The sequence below is a fragment of the Wyeomyia smithii genome, chromosome 3 (genome assembly GCF_029784165.1).
Source record: "Wyeomyia smithii strain HCP4-BCI-WySm-NY-G18 chromosome 3, ASM2978416v1, whole genome shotgun sequence".
Lineage (NCBI taxonomy): Eukaryota > Metazoa > Arthropoda > Insecta > Diptera > Culicidae > Wyeomyia > Wyeomyia smithii.
The window spans coordinates 39,700,178-39,720,728 of record NC_073696.1 but is presented as its reverse complement, the minus strand read 5'-3'; the positions used below and the strand labels follow the sequence as shown (position 1 = coordinate 39,720,728).

General features: G+C 40.8%; 1 protein-coding gene and 1 pseudogene across 2 annotated transcripts in view; both read right to left on the bottom strand.

The window, feature by feature from the left end:
• The window catches only part of LOC129727533 (annulin-like), a 32,764-nt gene that overhangs the window by 4,792 nt on the left and 7,421 nt on the right, over positions 1-20,551 (bottom strand). Inside the window, exon 1 of one of the 2 annotated variants that reach the window (XM_055685448.1) lies at positions 4,662-4,875. The exons of the other annotated variant lie outside the window; for it this stretch is intronic. Within the exon in view, the coding sequence (XP_055541423.1) occupies positions 4,662-4,758 (97 nt within the window). The 5' untranslated portion in view covers positions 4,759-4,875. Of the gene's footprint in view, positions 1-4,661; positions 4,876-20,551 lie in introns of those variants that run through there. 2 annotated transcript variants of the gene reach the window in all.
• Positions 14,747-17,827, bottom strand: LOC129727534 (annulin-like; annotated as a pseudogene).

Genomic DNA, 20,551 nt, shown 5'->3' with positions numbered 1-20,551 from the left:
GAATCAATTTTGCTGAAGGCATTGAGTACATAAAATCAGTTTTCCACAGTCAAATCTAAAACGATCACGATTTTTTGAGTTTAGACCACTGTGCACTGTGAGATTTTCAAAAAAAATCTTTCCATCAACTGTAAATGTCATGGAATATAATGTTCGGAATGTGTAGAAAATATTTTGGAAATTATTTCATGAAATGGTGGTTGAAAAACGTGCATTACAATAAGTATTTCGTCGTTTTTGTATCACTCTTCTGTGCTTTACGACCTTCAAAATGGTATTACCCAAAAATGTAGGGTACGACGATTTCTAAACTATGACCAGAGATTCAGGACGTCATAACGAATCGAGTGGTGTACTCAGATTCTTTGTTTATATTAACGGTCTGTGGGAGCACCGTGCCCGGCTAAATGTGCCGTTGAATGTGGGATGTCCGTAAAGCGAGCTTTCACTAATTTCTAGTTTCTCACGAATAAGATCATATGTAGTTATTGATTCTACAACGAAAGGTGAAAATTTAACTGTTCGTGAATGCATAACTGTGTCACGTTGGGGTGGCGCAAAGTAGTCGTTTGTCCAAAACCAAGTTTTTTGATTCCTTTTGGGGCCCGAATAATCCTGAACTTATCGGAAGTCGATTGGTTTTGTCTCTGGTTGGCGCAGATTCAAATTTGTATGGAAAAACCTACTTTTTTACATTTTCCATTCTATGGGGCTCAATAATGCTTCATTAATGCACAACATTACCCTAAAGTATAGTGTTTTAGATGCTTTAATGAAGACACTAAAGACATAGAATGTCCCTAAAAAACTATAGTTGTTCAATGTTGTTGCTAAAAATTATTTTTTCTGCCAACACTACCAGCGTCAATACGAATTCCAGCAGAAGTAACCTGGCATATGGAGTTTATATACGCAGTGGATCTAGCTAATAAAGCTAGGTCAATATTCTAAGTGCAGGTTTGAACAGCTATATCAATTTTTAGGGACATCGTAGCTGTTAAGTGTCTTCAGCAAAGTTGTTAAAAATCAAAATACCTACCTGAAACGTATGGTCCAAACCATTTTGAGCTCTTTAGAATGTAAAATGCTAAAAAGAAGGTTTTCCCATACAAACCTTCATACAAATTAGAAACGCTATACGTCAAACGAAGACAAAACCAATCGACTTTCGGTAAATTTAGGATTGTTTGAGGCCTCAAATAGAACAAATAAACTTAGATCTGGCTTTGTGCTATCCAGTTTTATTTTTCCAATAAAGCAATAATTAGTTTTAACACCCCAAGGTGTACATTTTACCCACACGTGTCCATATTAACCACATTTTTTACATTTTTTCATATTACCTTCAAATAAAATCATAAGATTTCAGCTTTCTAACCATTCCTGTAAATTTTGGTACCCCTAGCAATTACCAAAACGTGAGAGTTCCCGTAGTAGTTGCTCGCTGGGTTCGTCGCTTCAACTTGTTTGAGTCTCTGACAAGATGTTAGTGGCTAGGGGCACCGAAATTCACAGGAATGGTTGAAAACCTATAATCTTTCATTGTTTCTAGTTTGAGCTTAAGGGCCACACCTGTGTTCATCAGTATTATTTTCTGTGGTCTGTTTTAATTCAAAAAAAAAAATAGTTGAAAAAATTAACTTTTTTAACGAAAACATTAAAATAATCGGATTATAAAATTCAACTACTTGTAAAGCCATTGCGTAAAAATAGTATTTCCTTGAGTGTTATAGGAAATCTTCCGTGGCGTGACCCGATTAACCTGCCTCCATATCCTGACCGTTGTCGTCTGCTTGGGATTGACACATTGCAACGACGCAGAGAAGTTCAACAAGCGGTGCTCGGAGCAAAAGTTCTAAACTCCGAAATCGACTCACCAGACATAGCAACCAACCTTGCTTTCACCGAACTAATTTCGGATTCAACGACCCGTTAGCTTGCTACATCCGATCATTCTTCAAAGTGGAACTTTTTTTTTGCTTTCGGTACACCATCATTTAAATTCGCAATGAGAGTTCGTCGTAGTTTTTAATTATATTGACTAGTCCATATTCATTAAGACAATTTTTGTCAGGTGAATTTTTAACAAATAAAGAATGAAGAATAAGAAATCCGACAAACTTTCGCAACTCGTTTTTCAAATAGTTTTTCTCAGTCCTTTTTCTAAATAAGAAGGCCTTTTTACCCCCGACTCTTCGTAAATACCAAGTGAACATACCGTAATCACTTTATTTGCCCTGATAATCGTTAAACTTTGTATAAAGCGACCTTCATCACAGTACAACCACTATTGGCACTATACCTCCATTATAGGAGCGCTTACCCGATGTTATAAATAAGCGCTCATTTACTGCTAGAAACACTGCCGACCATCTATTGAAGGATAGAGCTATGCTACATTAGGCAGTATTGCAGATGACAAGCGAGGCATTTTCAAATTCTTGCTTCCCTGAGGCAATACGATTTAATGAACGGAAATGAGCGGCTGTGGGCATAGGTATTATTTTGCTGTGTTTGCTTGTTCGTCATTTTGCTGCCTTTTGTCAGTTATTTTAGATAATTAGCAATATCACCAAATGATTAGAATTTATTTTCCATTCACATTGTATTATTTCTCAAACAGAAAAGTCGTGAGCTTCAAACACTGTTGACGATCGGTATTTTGTCACTTAGACGTCTATTGGCCACTACTGGCTGAGTTCCGGGAATGGTTTCGAAACCTAGCTTGCGGCCTATCGAAGATGTCGGCCAGGGACGGCCAGACGTCCAAGTGGCCAAATACCGATCACCAACAGTGTAGGTAGTTTTTCAAAAACTTAAAGTTGGATAGGTTGCAAGCGAGGTTCGTTTCAATCTAGCCTGTGTCTCTGGAAGGGTACTAACCCCACGGTTCCCCTCGATAAATCCGGAACTACGGAAAATTTTGAAATGTCCCCTACTGTCCCTAAAACTATGATAAATTTGTGATCACAAAAAGGTTGGATCAAATTCCGTTCAGATCTTGCGGAACGGCAGGTAAAAGAATTTTCTTTTTTTCGGGTCTGGAGGGGTCAGGTACGCAAGTATTTAACACTTCATCGGTGACTGTCAAACGAAACTATGTGTTCAGGAGACACAATAATAATGACCACATCATTAGCAGCAACAAAGAGCACCGCTATCAGTCAATGACAACTAGATCGAAATGAATCAGAATAAAAGTCGGAGAATTCCATTTGACAACCGGTCACCGAGATCAAGTATGATTAGCTGATTATTCAGACTGCATTATATAGGTATGTACCTATATTGTTTGACATTCAATTGTGAATTGAATTTAGTGGCCAGTGAAATGAAATAGAGTAATTTGCTGCTTTCTACACGTGATTAATTGACGCCTTTGTTAGATTTTTTTTCGTTAAATAATACTGAATAACAAAGTATTACTAACAGTTGATCATATTTCAAATTCGTCATATGCCAAACAAGGCTAAAACGACTATCCATTTCTAACCTCAGACAGACAGACACTCAACACTGACAGAATAAATTAACAATTATTGTCTGCTGATTTAATTTCCGACAATCTATCATCGAAAGCGAATTCCATATGGTCGCCTGAATTCTCAAACAAGCGTGTGAACCCAACGGTGTATGCAATGAATCCGGTCAAGGTCGTTTCATGAAAGCATATTCTTCTTGTGAGGTACTGCTGTCAGAAGAATGGTCACTTCCCGATGGTGCTTTCATGCTTAAGAATAGCTCCCACGTCGAAAGCCTAGCGCCTGCCATGCCATCATCGCGCGCGTTTGCGCTACGGGGGCACGCGATTGGCGTGCCGGCGGTAGTGGGTAGCGAGCAGAATCAGAACAATCGCGCTGCTTGCAACACCCACGGAACGTATGCGTGTGCTTCGATAATCGCATTCATTCAAATTAGCGTATTACTCATATTTTTGGTCAGCTGAAAGCGACCAAGAATAGAACCACACATTAGCAGCAAAATTGCAAACTGCAAATTGCGAATTGTTTAGACTGTGCGTTTAATGATCGGTTGGCGTTTGCACTGGCTCGGGCAAACATCAACGCCGGATGATATCTGACAATACTTTGCTCCTAGGACAGAGGTGTGCGAGGCTGTGTCAATTTTTTGCGAGGGTAAATATAGCAAAACAAATTGCAGATGTGATGATTGGTACATTTTAGCTTCAAACAACACACGTTCAAGGAGTGCAGGAGATAAAATATTGGACCAGAATCAAAAAATGTGAATTTATTTTATCAGATTTGAAGTACCTACGATAGAATTCTGTACTTCATTTAGTCCTCAAACCTAAAAGTCATGAACCACACACTGCGTTTATCAAAATAATTAATCAAACCGAATTTTACACAAGGCTGCGAAAAATTTAATGTTCACTACACCTATTCTACTGAGTGATCGCTTGACGACATCCAAAGCGCTGCCCACTTCATCAAACGTTAATATCAATTATATATTCACTGCAGTGAACAAACAAACCGTTTCTTCAATACCATCTGGACTAGACTCAATCAAAAGTCAGCTCCCGTAGCTTGCGACATTTCTTACACATGATGTAATCGCTTCCAACAACATTTGAAATACCTGCATTCCTTACTTATTTCCAGAACAAAAATCAAACCAAACACTCGAATAATCACCTTCTGGTGGTGACCAGTGCACCATTGGTCGTCGGACCCGCTTCCGCCTCCAGGATGTCGGTAACCATCGTTCCACATAGTCATACAAATAGCTCATCCTCGTTTACGATGTACGATAACTAACTGTGTCCGCCGGCGGTTCGCACTACTGCTTAGGAATCGTAACTCTTCGACTTGTCCGCGCGCGACTAGATTTACAACTGGTAGCATGCAGATCGCTACAGATTTTCTTATACAGAATCTCTTCTCATAGATGAATGAAAAGAGAACTCGTTGGATGTTGAATTACAACAAATAACCTAGCTTAAAGCACTTCACATCCGAAGTTCGACTCTGAGTAGCGCCTACTCCTAGCGTGCATTGCATATATCAAATTATTCGCGCCTTATGCATGAACGTGCCGGTTGCTGGCTTGCGTTCAGGATAGAGAGAAGACGATCATTTGATCGACCTATTCGGCCACACAAGAGAATCGTGCATTGCTAACACTAATGATTCTGTGGAATCCCCACTGGTCAAATATGATTCTCTCGCAGCTCCGTATCCGCCGGGCTCCAAGACAGCTTGGACAACACTTGTAACAAACATCAGCGGAAAAGAACACAAATCACAGACTGGCTATTCATCGTCTCGAGATTCGCTCTTCTCACGAATGACTTGCTGATTCATGTCGTCAGAAGCTCCACAACGTCATTGTTGGTCGCGATGTCTAACTGCGGCGTGCCCCTAGGGGCCATACGCCGAAACACGACTATGATGTCATTCCTAAATGCGATTCGTGAATTGCGCACAAAAAATGGTACCTACTTGAGTTTTTTATTATTATCATTAGTTATTATTTAAGGCTTTGTCATTGTTTCCCAATGTCAGAAAGTATTAGCATTATTGATCAATTTGATAACCATGGGAACCATACTCTAAAAAATTGTTACTTTTGCATCCATTCAGAATTGAAACATTGATACTAAATTATGGGAAATTCAATCGAATATTCATCAGAAAGTATTATTAAAAATTCTCTTCTTACAAGTTGTTGAGTTTATTTCTAATATTCCATTTAAAAATATATTTATATTTTATAAAACTTCTAAGGCAGAAACCGACAAAATTATTACAACTTTAAAGCGCGAGTATGCGTATTTAATAGGGTGGCAAAGAAAGTCAACATTTCAAATTTCGCTTAGAAGTAGTGCTCAAAAGTTTCATCTTCTCGAAAAAAGCCTCCATGCATAATTTCAGCTCAATTGGACTTTGGGAACACATGCCTCATGGCGGTCGAAGTTTCTCTTTTTGATCGATGCAAAAAAATAAAAGTTAGGGGTACTGGGGGTAAGCCCGGCCCCCTAAGGAAAATGATTCTTTAGTATGACTTGATGGCAAATATTGTTATATTTCTTTCACAGAATCATTGTCCAGATTGTTTTTTAAAAGATATGAAGACTGTCAGTACTTTCGAAGTGTTATTTTACAAAAAATAGTGAAGTTTTTAAACTATGATAAAAACGACGTTCAGCAACCAGTGCGGGTGAAACCGGCACCCCTTGGGGGTAACACCGGACCTAAGTTTGTTCATGAATTTACTCGAATTAAATGAACCGATTTGAATTCTGAAACCGTCAAATGAGAGATCTTAAATTTCTATACGTACTGTTGAATTTGGTTGTTGTCGGTTAGCTGGTTCTGGAAGAATTGCCGGAACAAGTTCCGGTGAACATTATGTATAAACATTGAAAAAAAAATGATACTCGGCAAACCTATCATGTGGCGCCTTAAATCATATATAGGTATAACTAGTTTCATCGAAGCCAGGATCACATTGACCACATCGGAGCATATTCCAAATACCACCGGGGAAGCGGTCAGTTTTGTGATTTGATCCAGTACATTCGACACCTCTTATAACCCTTGGTTTCATTTATAAATCACAGAAGAGCTTAAGTGCATAAGTCGATCTATTGATTTATTTAGCAGCAAGGCATCGATAATAGATGAAAAATATATGTCAGTAACATCCAACTAACCTCAAACCATGTCGGGCTTACCTTGCTCACTGGATGACGGTCTCACCCCGTCAGCACACATTTTTTAAAAAAGAGTATTTCTGACAATTTATTGCTTTGATTTACCTCAGATCAAATTCTTTTGATTGCTAATAATACAGGCAACAAATTGTAGAACAACGAAAAAAAAATTCAAATGAATAAAAGCTTAAGTTCCACTTACAAAAAATTACATCCTTTTACGCATCGGCTGCTGTAGCGTGTGTTTTGTCTATTATTTTGACGTTTAACGTTTCACGGTGGCTTTGATGTATCTTAAAATGTCCAAAATATCAAATACCAATACTATATATTCTGAAACACAGTTAATTTGTGTTTTCTAGTAAAACCCTAGGGGTGACGGTCTTACCCTCACTGCCGGGCTTACCCCCAGTACCCCTAGTATGTAGTTTATAAAATCGTCCAAATCGAAATTTTTTACTAGATGCTAAATGTCTAATAAATGCATGAAACATCGAGATCTGGTCTTATCTCTAAAGACAATTTTCGGAAGAATCGACTTTCTGGGATTTTGAAAATTTTCGAGCTTGGAGCCAATGCATTGGTATTCATGAAAAAAAAATTAGTTTTATTGTATCACAGTAGGGCTCATGAGTTTCGTCTTCTCGAAAATAATCTTCAATAAAAATTTTATATCAATCGGGCTACGAGAACACGTGCCTCAAAGCGGTCGAATTTCCACTTTTTCGGCTATTAATGAAATTTTTTTAAAAAAATCGACTTTCTGGGACTTTTGAAATAAGGGAGATTCCCTGCTCAAAAATTTCTAAGGCCCAGAAAGTATTTTTTTTTTCGATTTTACTTTTAAGATACACCAGACCCGGCGTTCCATGTATTTTTAAGACTTTTGGCATCTTAAAAAAATTTCGATATCGACAATTTTATGATTTTTCATTAATTTTTCATCGATCAAAAAAGTGAAACTTTGACAGCTTTGAGGCAGGTGTTCCCGAAGTCCGATTGAGCTGAAATTTTGCATGAAGGCTTTTTTCGAGATGACGAAACTTTTGTGCACTGCTTGTGCACCAAGCGAAATTTGAAGGTCTTTGTTGTACCAAATCATAGTATGTAATCATTATTAAAGGAACAAATTATACTTCTCCCAGTTTACCACACAACCTAGTGCTTAGGTAATTTGTAAGTTATTTCATGGTAACATATTTGATCAATGGTAACGTATTTGGTTTAAACATAACACGAGGTGGTCGGATTTATTCGGACTGCAATAAGATATCGCATTAGATACATAAAACCACCAAACTGCTCCTATAATGTATTGATCAAACAAGAATAAAAAGTCCCCTGACTAGTTATTATTTTTTAATCTCTATACTAGTTCCAAATATTCACAAAATTGCAAAAAACTCACTTCGCATTTTAAATACAGTAGCACTCGAGTATCGAGGTTGACGTTGAAAAGTAGTGTCCGATAGCTCTTAAGGGTCCGAAGTTGGTTGGATGGACATCAGCCAACGGTGAAATAAAACGGCTTCCAGCCAAACGTATTTTTCCTGCACTCGCGGGGAACTGGATTTCACATTGGCGATAAATACACTTTCTTTAATTTACACCAACACCGTGCTAACACTATTATTTTATTAACTATTTGTCTTAAATCTAATTAACATTTCGAGCTTTATTTAATCGTGTCAGTAGCGAAAGAGAAGAGAGATCATCTGCGCTAAGCGCTTTTATAGACTCGAACCCAAGCCAAAAATTAACCGCGAATTAGAATCGCAGCCAGTTGATGCAGTTCCTTCTGTCACTCGGTTGTCATGTTGATACTGAGCTACTTGCATCGCGCCGGGGGGAATACGCCCGCTCCAATAGGGTGGTTCACCAACATCCTCGCCCCCCTGAAACGTCCCGTGTTTCAGCCAACTAGTCGCTCTGCTTCAATTCATCGTCCTCTGTTGCCACCGGTAAGATGCATATTTTGTCCACCGGTCTATTTACTGTCCCGTTCGCCGTACGAAGGGTAACTACTCTAACCACCCCGTCTCGCCCTGGATGAGTTTCAACGATTCGTGCCATTCTCCAACGTGTGGGTGGTAGGTTATCGTCCCGAATTACTACTAAGCTTCCCTGCGTGATTTCGACTGGCGGTTTCCACCACTTTCCTCGTCCCTGAAGCTGATTAAGGTATTCCGTTCTCCATCTACGCCAGAAATCTTGTTGCCTTTTTTGTGCCGCTTCCCACATGTTAAGCCTCCCATAATTTGTGTTGGTGTAGTCTGCTGATGGAAGTGATTGAAGCGCAGAACCTACCAGAAAGTGACCTGGTGTAAGCGGTTGCAGATCCTCGGGATCATCCGACATTTGAGTGAGCGGCCGTGAATTCAAGCAACTCTCGACTTGCGTCAAAAGCGTTGTCATATCCTCGTATGAGACTGTCGAGTTCCCAAGCACCTTGAGAAGATGTGTTTTCGCCGACCGTACAGCAGCCTCCCACAGGCCACCGAAATGTGGTGCTCCGGGTGGAATAAACTTCCACTGCATGCCCTCGTCCGCGCACTCTATGGCAACTGTTTGATGATGCCTTTTGGTCTTTAGGTTGTTGAGAAGCTCCTTCATCTGGTTTCTGACTCCAATAAAGTTTGTGCCGTTATCTGACCACAATGTGGCACATTTTCCTCGACGAGCTGTGAACCTTCGCAAAGCCTGGATGAATCGTGCCGTCGAAAGGTCTGTTACTAGCTCCAAATGTGTTGCCTTCGTCGTGAAGCAGACAAAGACGGAAACATACGCCTTTATCGCATTGCGACGATATCCTTGTTTAATATAAACTGGTCCGAAATAATCGACCCCTGTGGTCGAAAATGGTCTCGCCATCGTTACTCTGGATGTCGGTGAGTCAGCCATAAACTGCTGAATCAGCTGAGCACCGCATACATTGATGACAAACTGTTCTCGCTACATTTCTCCCGCCCAAGGGCCAGTATTGAAGCCGAACAGTACTCAATAATAATTGTGGACCAGCGTGCATAAGTTTCATATGATAGCATTGGAAGAGCAATTTGGTAAGCAAATGTTTTGCGGGAAGTACAATGGGGTGCTTTGCATCATCAGACTCTCTCGATTGCCCTAACCTCCCCCCGACCCTCAATAAACCGTCTTCCGCAATGAAGGGATTGTACCAATCACCCCTGCGGTGATGAACGTGGTACGCATTCTTTCTTCGCCAGTGCCTTGAGCTCATTGGGAAATGTTTCTGCTTGGACCACTTGAATGACTTTGTATTCTGCCTGTCGAAGCTCTACTGTTGTTAATGGTCCATCCTGTCGATTTTCTTTACTTCTCAGCCACCGATTGCTCAGGTATCGCCGCCAGTACGCCGTTCGTCGAACTAAAGCGTTGTAATTGGAAAACTGTGTAAAATACCATTCAAAAAAACTAGGATTTTGTGGAGCCACCGCCAACACTACATGTCTTTTCTCCTCTTCCAGGTTCTCAGGTGACAGCGTCTGTGGTTTCGGCCAATGTTGCGTACCTTTGGATAGCCATTCGGGTCCCATCCACCATAAGTTGTTGTTGATAATGTCATCTGGCCTAACTCCCCTAGACACAAGATCAGCCGGATTATGTTCCCCGGTCACATGATTCCAATGGCAGTTTTCAGTCAGCAATTGAATCTTGGACACGCGATTTGCCACAAACGTTGTCCAAGTTGAAGGTGTCGCAAGCAACCAACGTAGCACTGTTGTTGAGTCAGTCCAAAAGAAAACTTCTGCCAAACACCTGACTGAGTCTTTCACCTTTGAAAACAATTCAGCTGCCATTAATGCACCCCGTAATTCCAGTCTGGGAATCGATTGGGTTTTCAACGGTGCAACTCTGGCTTTTGACGATAAAAGTACAACCTTAATCCTACCGGAAGAATCTTCGGTACGCATGTACGCGCAGGCTCCGAAAGCCTTTTCAGAAGCATCCGAAAACATGTGTATTTGGATACAAATTGGATTGCATAGCATAACACAACGGTCGATACGCAGATCATTCAAAAGCGGGATTTGTTGGTGAAATACCCGCCATTCTTCCTCAATCCTTGTTGGCAAGGGAGAGTCCCAAGACAATTTATTCCCCTCTTGATCTTCCAAACACCAAAGTAGTTGCATAAAAATTTTAGCTCGAGTAATCAATGCTCCGATAAGTCCTAACGGGTCGAATAGAGTGGCTATTATTGAGAGAATTTTCCTTTTCGTAAAGTGCACGTCCGGTGACAGAGGCGGTATGTGAAAGCGAAACCGAAAAACATCTGTCTTCGGCATCCAAATTAAACCCAACGTTTTAACCATGGGATCAGGGTCTAGATTAATTCCGTCGTCAACCTGTATAGAGAGGTCCTCTGCCGGTAAACCTTCGAGCACGGTCTTACAATTAGAAGCAAATTTTCGCAACCAAAACCCACCTCGGCGTAACATTTCCTGCAACTGCACTCGTAGTTCTTTAGCTGTATCTGGATCGTTCGCACCTGTTATCACATCATCCATATAACAATCCTCCTTAACTGATTTCGCGGCCAGTGGGAATCGGTGCTGCTCATCTGAAGCCAACTGCATAAGTACCCTAGTTGCCAAAAATGGTGCCGGCTTCGTGCCATACGTAACAGTCGCTAGTTCGTATATGGAAATCGGAACGTTAGGTGAGAGACGCCACAAAATGCACTGAAGCCGCCGATCCTCGGGGCGAATTTCGATTTGCCGAAACATCTTTTCGATGTCGGCGACCACCATAATCTGACGTGTACGACTCCGAAGTATAATTGAGCGCAAATCTTCCTGAATAACAGGGCCTACCAGCAAACTGTCGTTCAAAGAAATATTGGTAGATGTTTTTGCGGAGGCGTCAAACACCACCCGCACCTTAGTAGTTGTGCTGTCTTCCTTCACCACTGGGTGATGTGGGAGGAAGCATCGCTTAACGTTCGCATTGTGTTCATCGGGTATCAAATGCATGTGGCCCATAGATTCATATTCGCTCATGAAGGCTGCATATTGCTCTCGTAGATTTTGATCTCGTTCTAAACGTCTCTCCAACTGCATGAATCTCCGCTCTGCTATAGCCTTCAAATCACCAAGCTGGGATAGCACCTCACTATTCCTCGGATAGGACACCGTGTATCGACCAGAACCTTGCCGTTGTGTAGTTTGTGTAAAATATTCCATGCACCTAGCCTCCTCGGGAGAGTGCTTGTAATCTTGACCGATGTCTTCAGTTTCCCAAAACCTTTCCAGTAAAGTATCTAGTTTGTTACTGATTGCGATGTCGCAAATTACAGACTTAATGGGACTATCCACCAAACATTTGCCCGTAACAACCCAGCCAAACACCGAATCCACCAATGAAGGTAAGGTATCCCCTAATCGGATTTTACGACCAGTTATGAAAAAGTCGAAAAAGGCTTCAGCTCCCAACACCAGGTCAACTGAGCCACCTTTGAAAAATGTTGGATCTGCCAGTTCGATCCCGCTGGGTAGTTTCCATTTATTTATATCGACCGATGATGAAGTCATTTGTGCAGCGATTTTCGGGAGAATGTACATATCCATTGGCTGGGAGAAATCCGTAAATCTCGAACGTACTTTAACAGTAATTTTGCCCTGGGCCCGGGTAGCCAAACCTTGGATGCCAACGACTTCAACCATGCATCGGTGTTCCTTGACCGTGAGTAGTTTCCGCACTCTATTGCTGATCAAATTGCATTCCGCAGCACTGTCCAACAATGCTCTGGCATGAACCTGTCCACCTCGATCATCTTCCAGAGTGACAATCGCAGTGAGCAAAAATACACCCGTCGTTGAACCAGCCGCTGCGTTGCAGGCCACCCTGCTAGTAGTCGCCAAGTTGACAACTTTGGATTCAGTTAGCTCATCACCCGAAGCTGTCGGTGACGGTTTTGGTTCATTATTCACGTTCGGTTTTTCATCGGTTGGTTTACCCTTGAAGCACACTAGCGTGTGATGTTTCCCTTTGCATTGCTTACAAGTGAATTTGGAACTGCATTCTCTCGCATGATGACCACGGCGAAAGCAATTTCGACACAGGGAACGATTTCTAAGTAGTGCATCTCGGTCGGAAACGATCATTTTTTGAAACGATGGGCATTGATAGAGAGGGTGATTATCCGAGCAGCAAACACATTTACTGCTACCCGATGACTGTTGAATCGATGCACTGTATGCCTTAACCGAGGTTGGTCCCTTTGGATGTTTAGGCTGTGTATATTCTACCTTATGTTCATTGGACTTGATAGGCAATGATTCCAGAATTCTGACTCTACGTTGCAAGAACTCAAGCAGCTCCTTAACCGTATCCGATTCCTTAGACGAAGAAAATTCTTCCCATGTTCTACGCGTGCCATGATCCAAGCGCGAACATAGAAGATGAACCAATAGCATATCCTTATAATCAGCCTGTTGAGGGGTGACTTGATCGAGTGACTTAATAGTTTTTTCGAAAGTATCCAGAAGGGTATGTAACTCATTAGCCGATTCTCTCCCAACCGTTGGTAACTCGAAGAGAGCTTGAACCTGTCGTTTGCGGAGAACCTTCGTGTTCGAATATCGCTTCGTTAGTAATTCCCACGCGACGGTATAATTTGCCTTAATGAGAGGGAGTGAATCTATAACCGATAGCGCTTCCCCTTCTAGCTGGCTACGCAAGTAGTGGAACTTTTCTATCTCAGGAAGATCAGTCTGCCAATGAATTAGTGACGTAAAGAGATCACGGAACGTAAGCCATTCGTCTAATTTGCCACTGAATTTTGGAAGGGTAATTTGGGGCAACCGCACATGAGGGGTAGAGGTGGGGGGATTATCGAGAGAGCGAGTAGTCTGATTTAATATGGTTTGATCACAATCTTCCTTTTGCTTACCAATGAGAAATGTTTTTAGCTCGTAGAACCGATTTTCAAAGTCGATGCGATCCTTCACGGAACTGTCCGTATCGGCAATCGATTCTTCGTGGGACTCAACGTCGTTAATAGCCTCGTTCATTCTGTCCCACATGCGATCTAGCTGCTCCAGTCGTACGTCGACCTCCGCCAAATTCGTATCATCCCGGTGCTGTTCCATAAATCGATACATATTGCCGAAAGACGTCTGCAGTCCGCGTAGCTTCGTTTGCAGTGACTTCAGCTGCGGTGATTTGTGTTTAGCAGCAGGCATAGTGTGTTCTGATGGCTCTTGAATATGAGCCTTTTGTTATACTAAAGATGCTCCTCGAACAAACTCCAACTCAAACGATGGTCAGATGTCGATCAGCTGATATTGATTGTACACGACTGGGAACGCGAGTATCCTCTCGGGTATCAATTTATTTCCAATTGCAGCTTGTGTCCTCCAGGTAAGTAAGTGTAGCACAGCGATGAATTAATGTCAAAATCGAGTCGCGAAAACCTGGGTGTCCACAAAACGAAAGACCGCGAGCACTGGGATTTGGATTGTAGGTTATTGGAATCGCACTCACCGATTTTTAATGAGGAATTGGGCCTTGTATAAATAGTTCCGTGGGGTTTCCTCTAGTGAATAAACCGACGCCAATTAGAAAGATGGCGTCGCCTGCTGGGCAATCCGTAGTTCGGTTTAACTTCCTATAGCGATGACTGATGTCTCTTGGATTGGGTAATTGGGTTCCTTCATCCGGTTCGAAGGACCAGTTGTCCGATAGCTCTTAAGGGTCCGAAGTTGGTTGGATGGACATCAGCCAACGGTGAAATAAAACGGCTTCCAGCCAAACGTATTTTTCCTGCACTCGCGGGGAACTGGATTTCACATTGGCGATAAATACACTTTCTTTAATTTACACCAACACCGTGCTAACACTATTATTTTATTAACTATTTGTCTTAAATCTAATTAACATTTCGAGCTTTATTTAATCGTGTCAGTAGCGAAAGAGAAGAGAGATCATCTGCGCTAAGCGCTTTTATAGACTCGAACCCAAGCCAAAAATTAACCGCGAATTAGAATCACAGCCAGTTGATGCAGTTCCTTCTGTCACTCGGTTGTCATGTTGATACTGAGCTACTTGCATCGCGCCGGGGGGAATACGCCCGCTCCAATAGGGTGGTTCACCAACAAGTAGTTTGAGCGAATTTCTATATGAGAAATGAATGAGTGCTTGCTTATTTCAATACTTTTCTGACTCTTGTTGGAATACTTTGTGGATTCCAAAATATTCCTTCGCGTGACGCATGTTCACTTCATAAATTTAAGTGTGTCAAGCATTTTTTAGAAAAACGCTCCTGAACGACAAAATATTCAAAACTGTACAAAATTTCTATAATTGTTTGTAGAATACACATTTAAAATTGCGTAGCGAGACATTAAAAAACATGAAAAGAGGTGATATGAGACATGAAATAAAATATTTTGTTTCTGTGAGAATGTGCAAAACACAAATTTATTATACATGCAGGTTTCTGTGCTAATTTCAGTCATATTATTAATAACTATGATGAATACCAAACAAATAAAGCAAATAATTATGATTACTTTGCTAGGTATACCAAAAAAAAACTGAACACAATTACGCAAAAACAAGTGCATCCTTCAAAGAGCGACCAGCGTTCCGTTCCACATTTTCATTCACTTTAAACGCTAGGAAGCCATCCACGTCATTCAATTCCGTTGCATTAAATTTGGCCGCAATTTGTGCCCGTCCCTCGAACTGAGGCATCATGCGGAACCGCACAGTTGCCATCTCACCCGCCTCTATGTAATCACTAGGGATGTCCACCGATTGCCAAACCCCGGAGCATTCAAACCGGAAGGCTCCATTTGTCAGTGGAATCGGCATCGGATTCTGAAGTGTAGCAGTGATGTAGAGTGGTGCACCGTTCACCGGTTCATTGTCCAGTGCAATTTTGATGTCTGGCTTCCGCACACGGTAGTCCTCTTGGGCGAAATATTCATAGTTAGTTCCCTTCACACTGGCCGAACAAACAATCTTGAAGTATGCCTGATCCAAAATATTGTTGTAGTATTCATCGAAATCGACATTCAATTCAAATACGCTAGAAGAAGATGGTTCCACGTCAATGTTGAAGGGAATCGCCTTCAAAGGCTTCCTTAATCTTCCAGTGTACAGAACTGTATCCACATGTACAATTCCTTCGACAGGATAAGTCCGCTCCTCGGAGTTATTCTTGATATTTAATACAATGGCAAAAGGCTCACCGATTTTAACATCGTTTCTTATGTCAACTTTAAATTCAATATCATGAAAATCCTCGTTCAAATATAATCTTGCGAACGGACTGCCGGTTTGTTTCAATGCTTTCATCATCGTTAGTCTTTCGTCGCAAGTGTGCTCCTCAAATTTATAAGTATTAGTTATGTCTTCTCGCTCCCAGGTTCCAATCGCTTTGGTACTGATGAATTGGCCAATCCTCAACGAATGCTTTGACCGGCGCGGGTCCCAACTTATACATGCCGTCCGACATCTCTTGCGGGGTGGCGTCAACAGCCTGCCAACCATCATACAGCTCGTCAGCTCCTGCTCCAAGATCGGACCGTCGCATCCACAGTTCATTCCACACGTGGAAGTTCCATGTCGAATCAGAACTAAACTCCCTCAAATGCACATTATTCTCACCGAAATAGTAATCGATCGTGAGTGACGCTTCGGAATCATGAGCCGAATTGAAATTGGACACCACCCGGCATGGGATTCCAAGAGCACGAGAAACTGTCAAAAAATGAATATTTGAAAAAGACCAAAATTTTACGATTCTAAATAACATCTTACTTGTCGCTAAAACTCCAGAAAATACCCAGCACTGTCCGTATCTGACGGATCGCTTCGTGTGGTAGTACTGTTGTAAAATCTCCACCGATCCAACCCAAGCCGAAGGAGCGGTACCGTCCGGAAAATGCGTATTCCAGTTTCCCATCAACGCTCCATTGTCATCGTTGCTGTTAACTGCGGCCGAAAGAGCTCGTGAAACTCGAACAGGATTTCCACGATATGTTGCACTTACTCGGCCCACACTCGATAACAGCAGTAGTCCACAATCCAACACATCGCGCTCGAACTGACCCAATTTCCAGATGGTTGGATGAAAACTGCGATCACAGCCACGCCAGATTAGTGTCGTGTCGCCAAGAACATATTCCTCGCGCATTTGCTCGTCTAGTGCAATAGAACATCTCTTTATTTATTGAAATAAAATATTGATAGAAGATCGGCGCAGAATGATGTTTACAAACTGAGTTATTGACTAACGAATGTTGTAATTATTAAACAAATATTCACACTACACTTTGTAACATCGATCTTCACCTTCGCCCAGCTCATCAGTAAATTTACAAACCTTCCATATAAACAGGATCCTTTTCGCACCACGGATTGAATAGTAAATAGATTGGCTCCGGCATGGTGTAGTTTTTCGTTTGTTCGGAACACTTAGTGTCAATCGCGACTTCCCATCTAGAAACAGATGCATTTGCCGAGGCTTGAATGCTAACGAGAAGCGTATTGTCTTCCACTGCTTCCAAACTAGCTTTCCATTCGAACTCGTCCTCATCCACGTTATCGTCTGATTTTGTCAACGGCAAGTAAACAACAGTCCCATTACCGTGACTTACTTTCTCACCATTCATCGGTTGAACGGACAGGATGATGGAAACAGCATCGCGATCCTCGTCGTACGGTCTGTTAGAGTACAGCCTCAGTTTAAAAGGCTGGCCACGCCTCACCACCAAAAGTGAGGAACTGCCATCGATTCGGTGTCGATTCATCAACTCAAACCGCTCGGTATGGTGTTCTGTTCCATTTTGCTCGATACAAGGATCCACATGCACAATCCCAAGAACATCATCTTCCTCTGTTTGATCTACATTTTAAAACGGAATTAAATGTTGTTAATCACTAGTTGCTACAATTTTAAATGTTATCACATAAAGTTATCAAACACTCACAATCGGTTGGTTGCCAAATCAGCAAAGGTTGTAAATTTGGATAAAAACCGTCATACATTTTTTTTTCGCTGCGTTTGAACGACACACGCGCACTTGTTGTACTCGCACAAGCAGATATCCGTGCAAAACGACGAACAACCACAAATCACTCGAACAGACTGACACCTCGCTTTCGACTAGAGAAAGAATTTATACACATTGCGAACGCGTCCTCCGGCGTACTTCTGATTTATTTCGACGTCGTGGGCTTAGTCACTCACGCGGACAAACGCGGTGATGATCTTCTTTCATATTTATATTTTTTTTTCTGGACTTATCAGGCGTTGAAAGTGCGCTAACGATAATAATTTTCAATTGATGATTTATGGTGAGACTGGCATCGGAATATTGTTTCACTCTTGAGCAGTGGAATGGAGCGTGATTGGTGCGAGTATCAAAAAATTAATTGCTCTAACGTGACTGACTATTTGAAACATTACAATTACGATCTAATTACTTAATTGAAAAATGGTATTAGAAACTCAAGACGTTATAATGTTAATTTTTTTTTATCAAACTAGGTAGTAAATTATGCTTTATGAAAGAATTGCGCATGCGAATATGTAATAGAAGAAAGCGTATTATGTTAACTTTCCTCATCGTAAGCGTTACTTGATGACACTTAAAACGTCCAAATATACACGAGTTCAATTCAATTCATTGTCGGCATGTATGAATCATGAGAATTGATGAGAGGAAATACTTATCATCTTCCAAGAAGAGGTTGCTGATAGCTTGTACTCATTTATGAACGAATTTACCACGCGTGATCCTATCAGAACTTAAATATAAGAAAGATTGACTAAGTGTAAAAATCGTAACAATATAACGAATAGAACGTAGAACGATCAACTCAAAACTTAGTTCAATAATTATGACGACCTTTGAAAAACTACTTGATTTTGTTAGTGGTTGCTGTTGGACGAATCCTAATATCAATTGTAAATAAAAAGAAAAGTCATTCTTGTACACCAACTTATAGAATTCAACAAATTAGAATTACTAGAAAACCTGTATGAATCATATGATCCAGAACCCGATTACTCCTCCACCTACACCACACTCCATTTTTCAGTTTTCCACCAAGTATTGATCTTACGCTCGAAGATTCTAAGTGCCCGCCGGTTGGCCTCCTTCATCGACCTACACTCTTGGCCGTTGAGTACCATCGAGTAAAACAGCGTCCTGTAGAGCGTTAATTGCGGGATATCAGTTGCCTACGTAAACCATAAAAAGTCCTTTTTGCGGCTGCGTCGAGATCTGGTGTTGACTTAAAAAAATTAATTTGGATTTTTTTTTCTTTCAAATCGACTTTCTAGGACTTAGATATTTTTGAGCTGGGAAACTCCGTTTCATGAACCTGTGCTACCTGTGCTTTTTTCATTAATCGAAAAAGTGAAACTTCAGCCGCTTTGAAGCACCACTTCCCCAAATTTTGTTCGAGAAGACGAAACTTTTGAACCTTGCCGCCAAACAGTACCAAGATTCTCACTGATTCCTTCTTCAAAGGCATGAATACCTTACCCACTGCTTTGCGGTTAATACCGACGATACATTGGTATCATCCGCAAACCAAGAGCATACAGCATTGAACGGAACATTGGCAACAGAAATCGTTCAATTTGGCGGCCTTAATTTCATCGACACATTACGGCATAGCAGTCTATTTTTGACCTACATACATAGGTTCATGAAAGATCAGTTGAACATTAGTTTATTAACAAGCGACATTTTGTGTTGGTAAAAAGTCAACCTTATCAAGGTGCTCTAAATATTGGACAACTGGAACGATTGCGGTTGAACACAAAAGAGTAAGACCTCGTTCTACCACCTCTAGTGTTTACGCTATGATCAATAGGTGCATCAAAAGAGATCCTGTAAAATTATCCTTCTAAGTACAAAAAGAATCGCAACTCTTGGTATCAAGCCAGACAATCAGACGACGCACAGTGGTCGGAGACCGGAAAAAACTCGAATTTTCATTTCAATATTTTTGATTTTTTGCATTTTTCCGAAGATTGTCAAGCTGTAAATGACCTTTTCCCAAAGTAAAACAATCGATTAAGATATTGGTTTTTCAATCGCACTTTAAATATTGCTAAATCAGGCAATTGCGATGATTTTGATGTTTAAAATCACAATTTTTAGCTTAACTTCAAACGCCTGTAACTGCCTCAGTTTTGATCCGATTTTGATACAACAAATTTCATTTTGAAGAAAAAATTATGTACTTTTTGGTTGATTTTCAAGCCTTACCAAAAATACAACCAATTTCTCAATCGAGGTAAAACATATTGCAGGGAAGCCAGAAAAACATGTTTTTCATTTCTAATTTCATTTCTACCGTACCATCTTGTGAAACAGTTCGGAACGATCGGATAACCTACAACCAATGGAAAATTTATACTTTTCAGATTTTTGGGTCCCGTTTTGCACATCGTTGCTCATAGGGAGATATTTTGTAAATAAAATTATGGAGACGTATGGTGATCAGTTATAAAATATTCAGTTTCGTATATTTAAACAAAATGATTAACTGGAAAGTATAGATTAAGTTTATTCCAGTAGTCTCAAGCGTTTTTATATAAACTTGTAAACCGCTTTAGGTACCAAAAGATGTATAAAGAGAAGATAAATTGAATTGATGAGAAAAAAATATATCGTCTTTTATATTTCCGAAGACGTTAAAATAAACTACCGTACGATCTCATAATTTTCTTTAAAAGGTCTTTCGGTCTTTCGGTCTTTAAAAGGTCTTAGAGGTCTTTCGTAGAAAGATCTTGTATTGATCAAACGGTTTAAAAGCTAACAACTTTTCAAAATAAAATAAATTGAATTATGACGATTCTTGTACCACCACAATTTATAA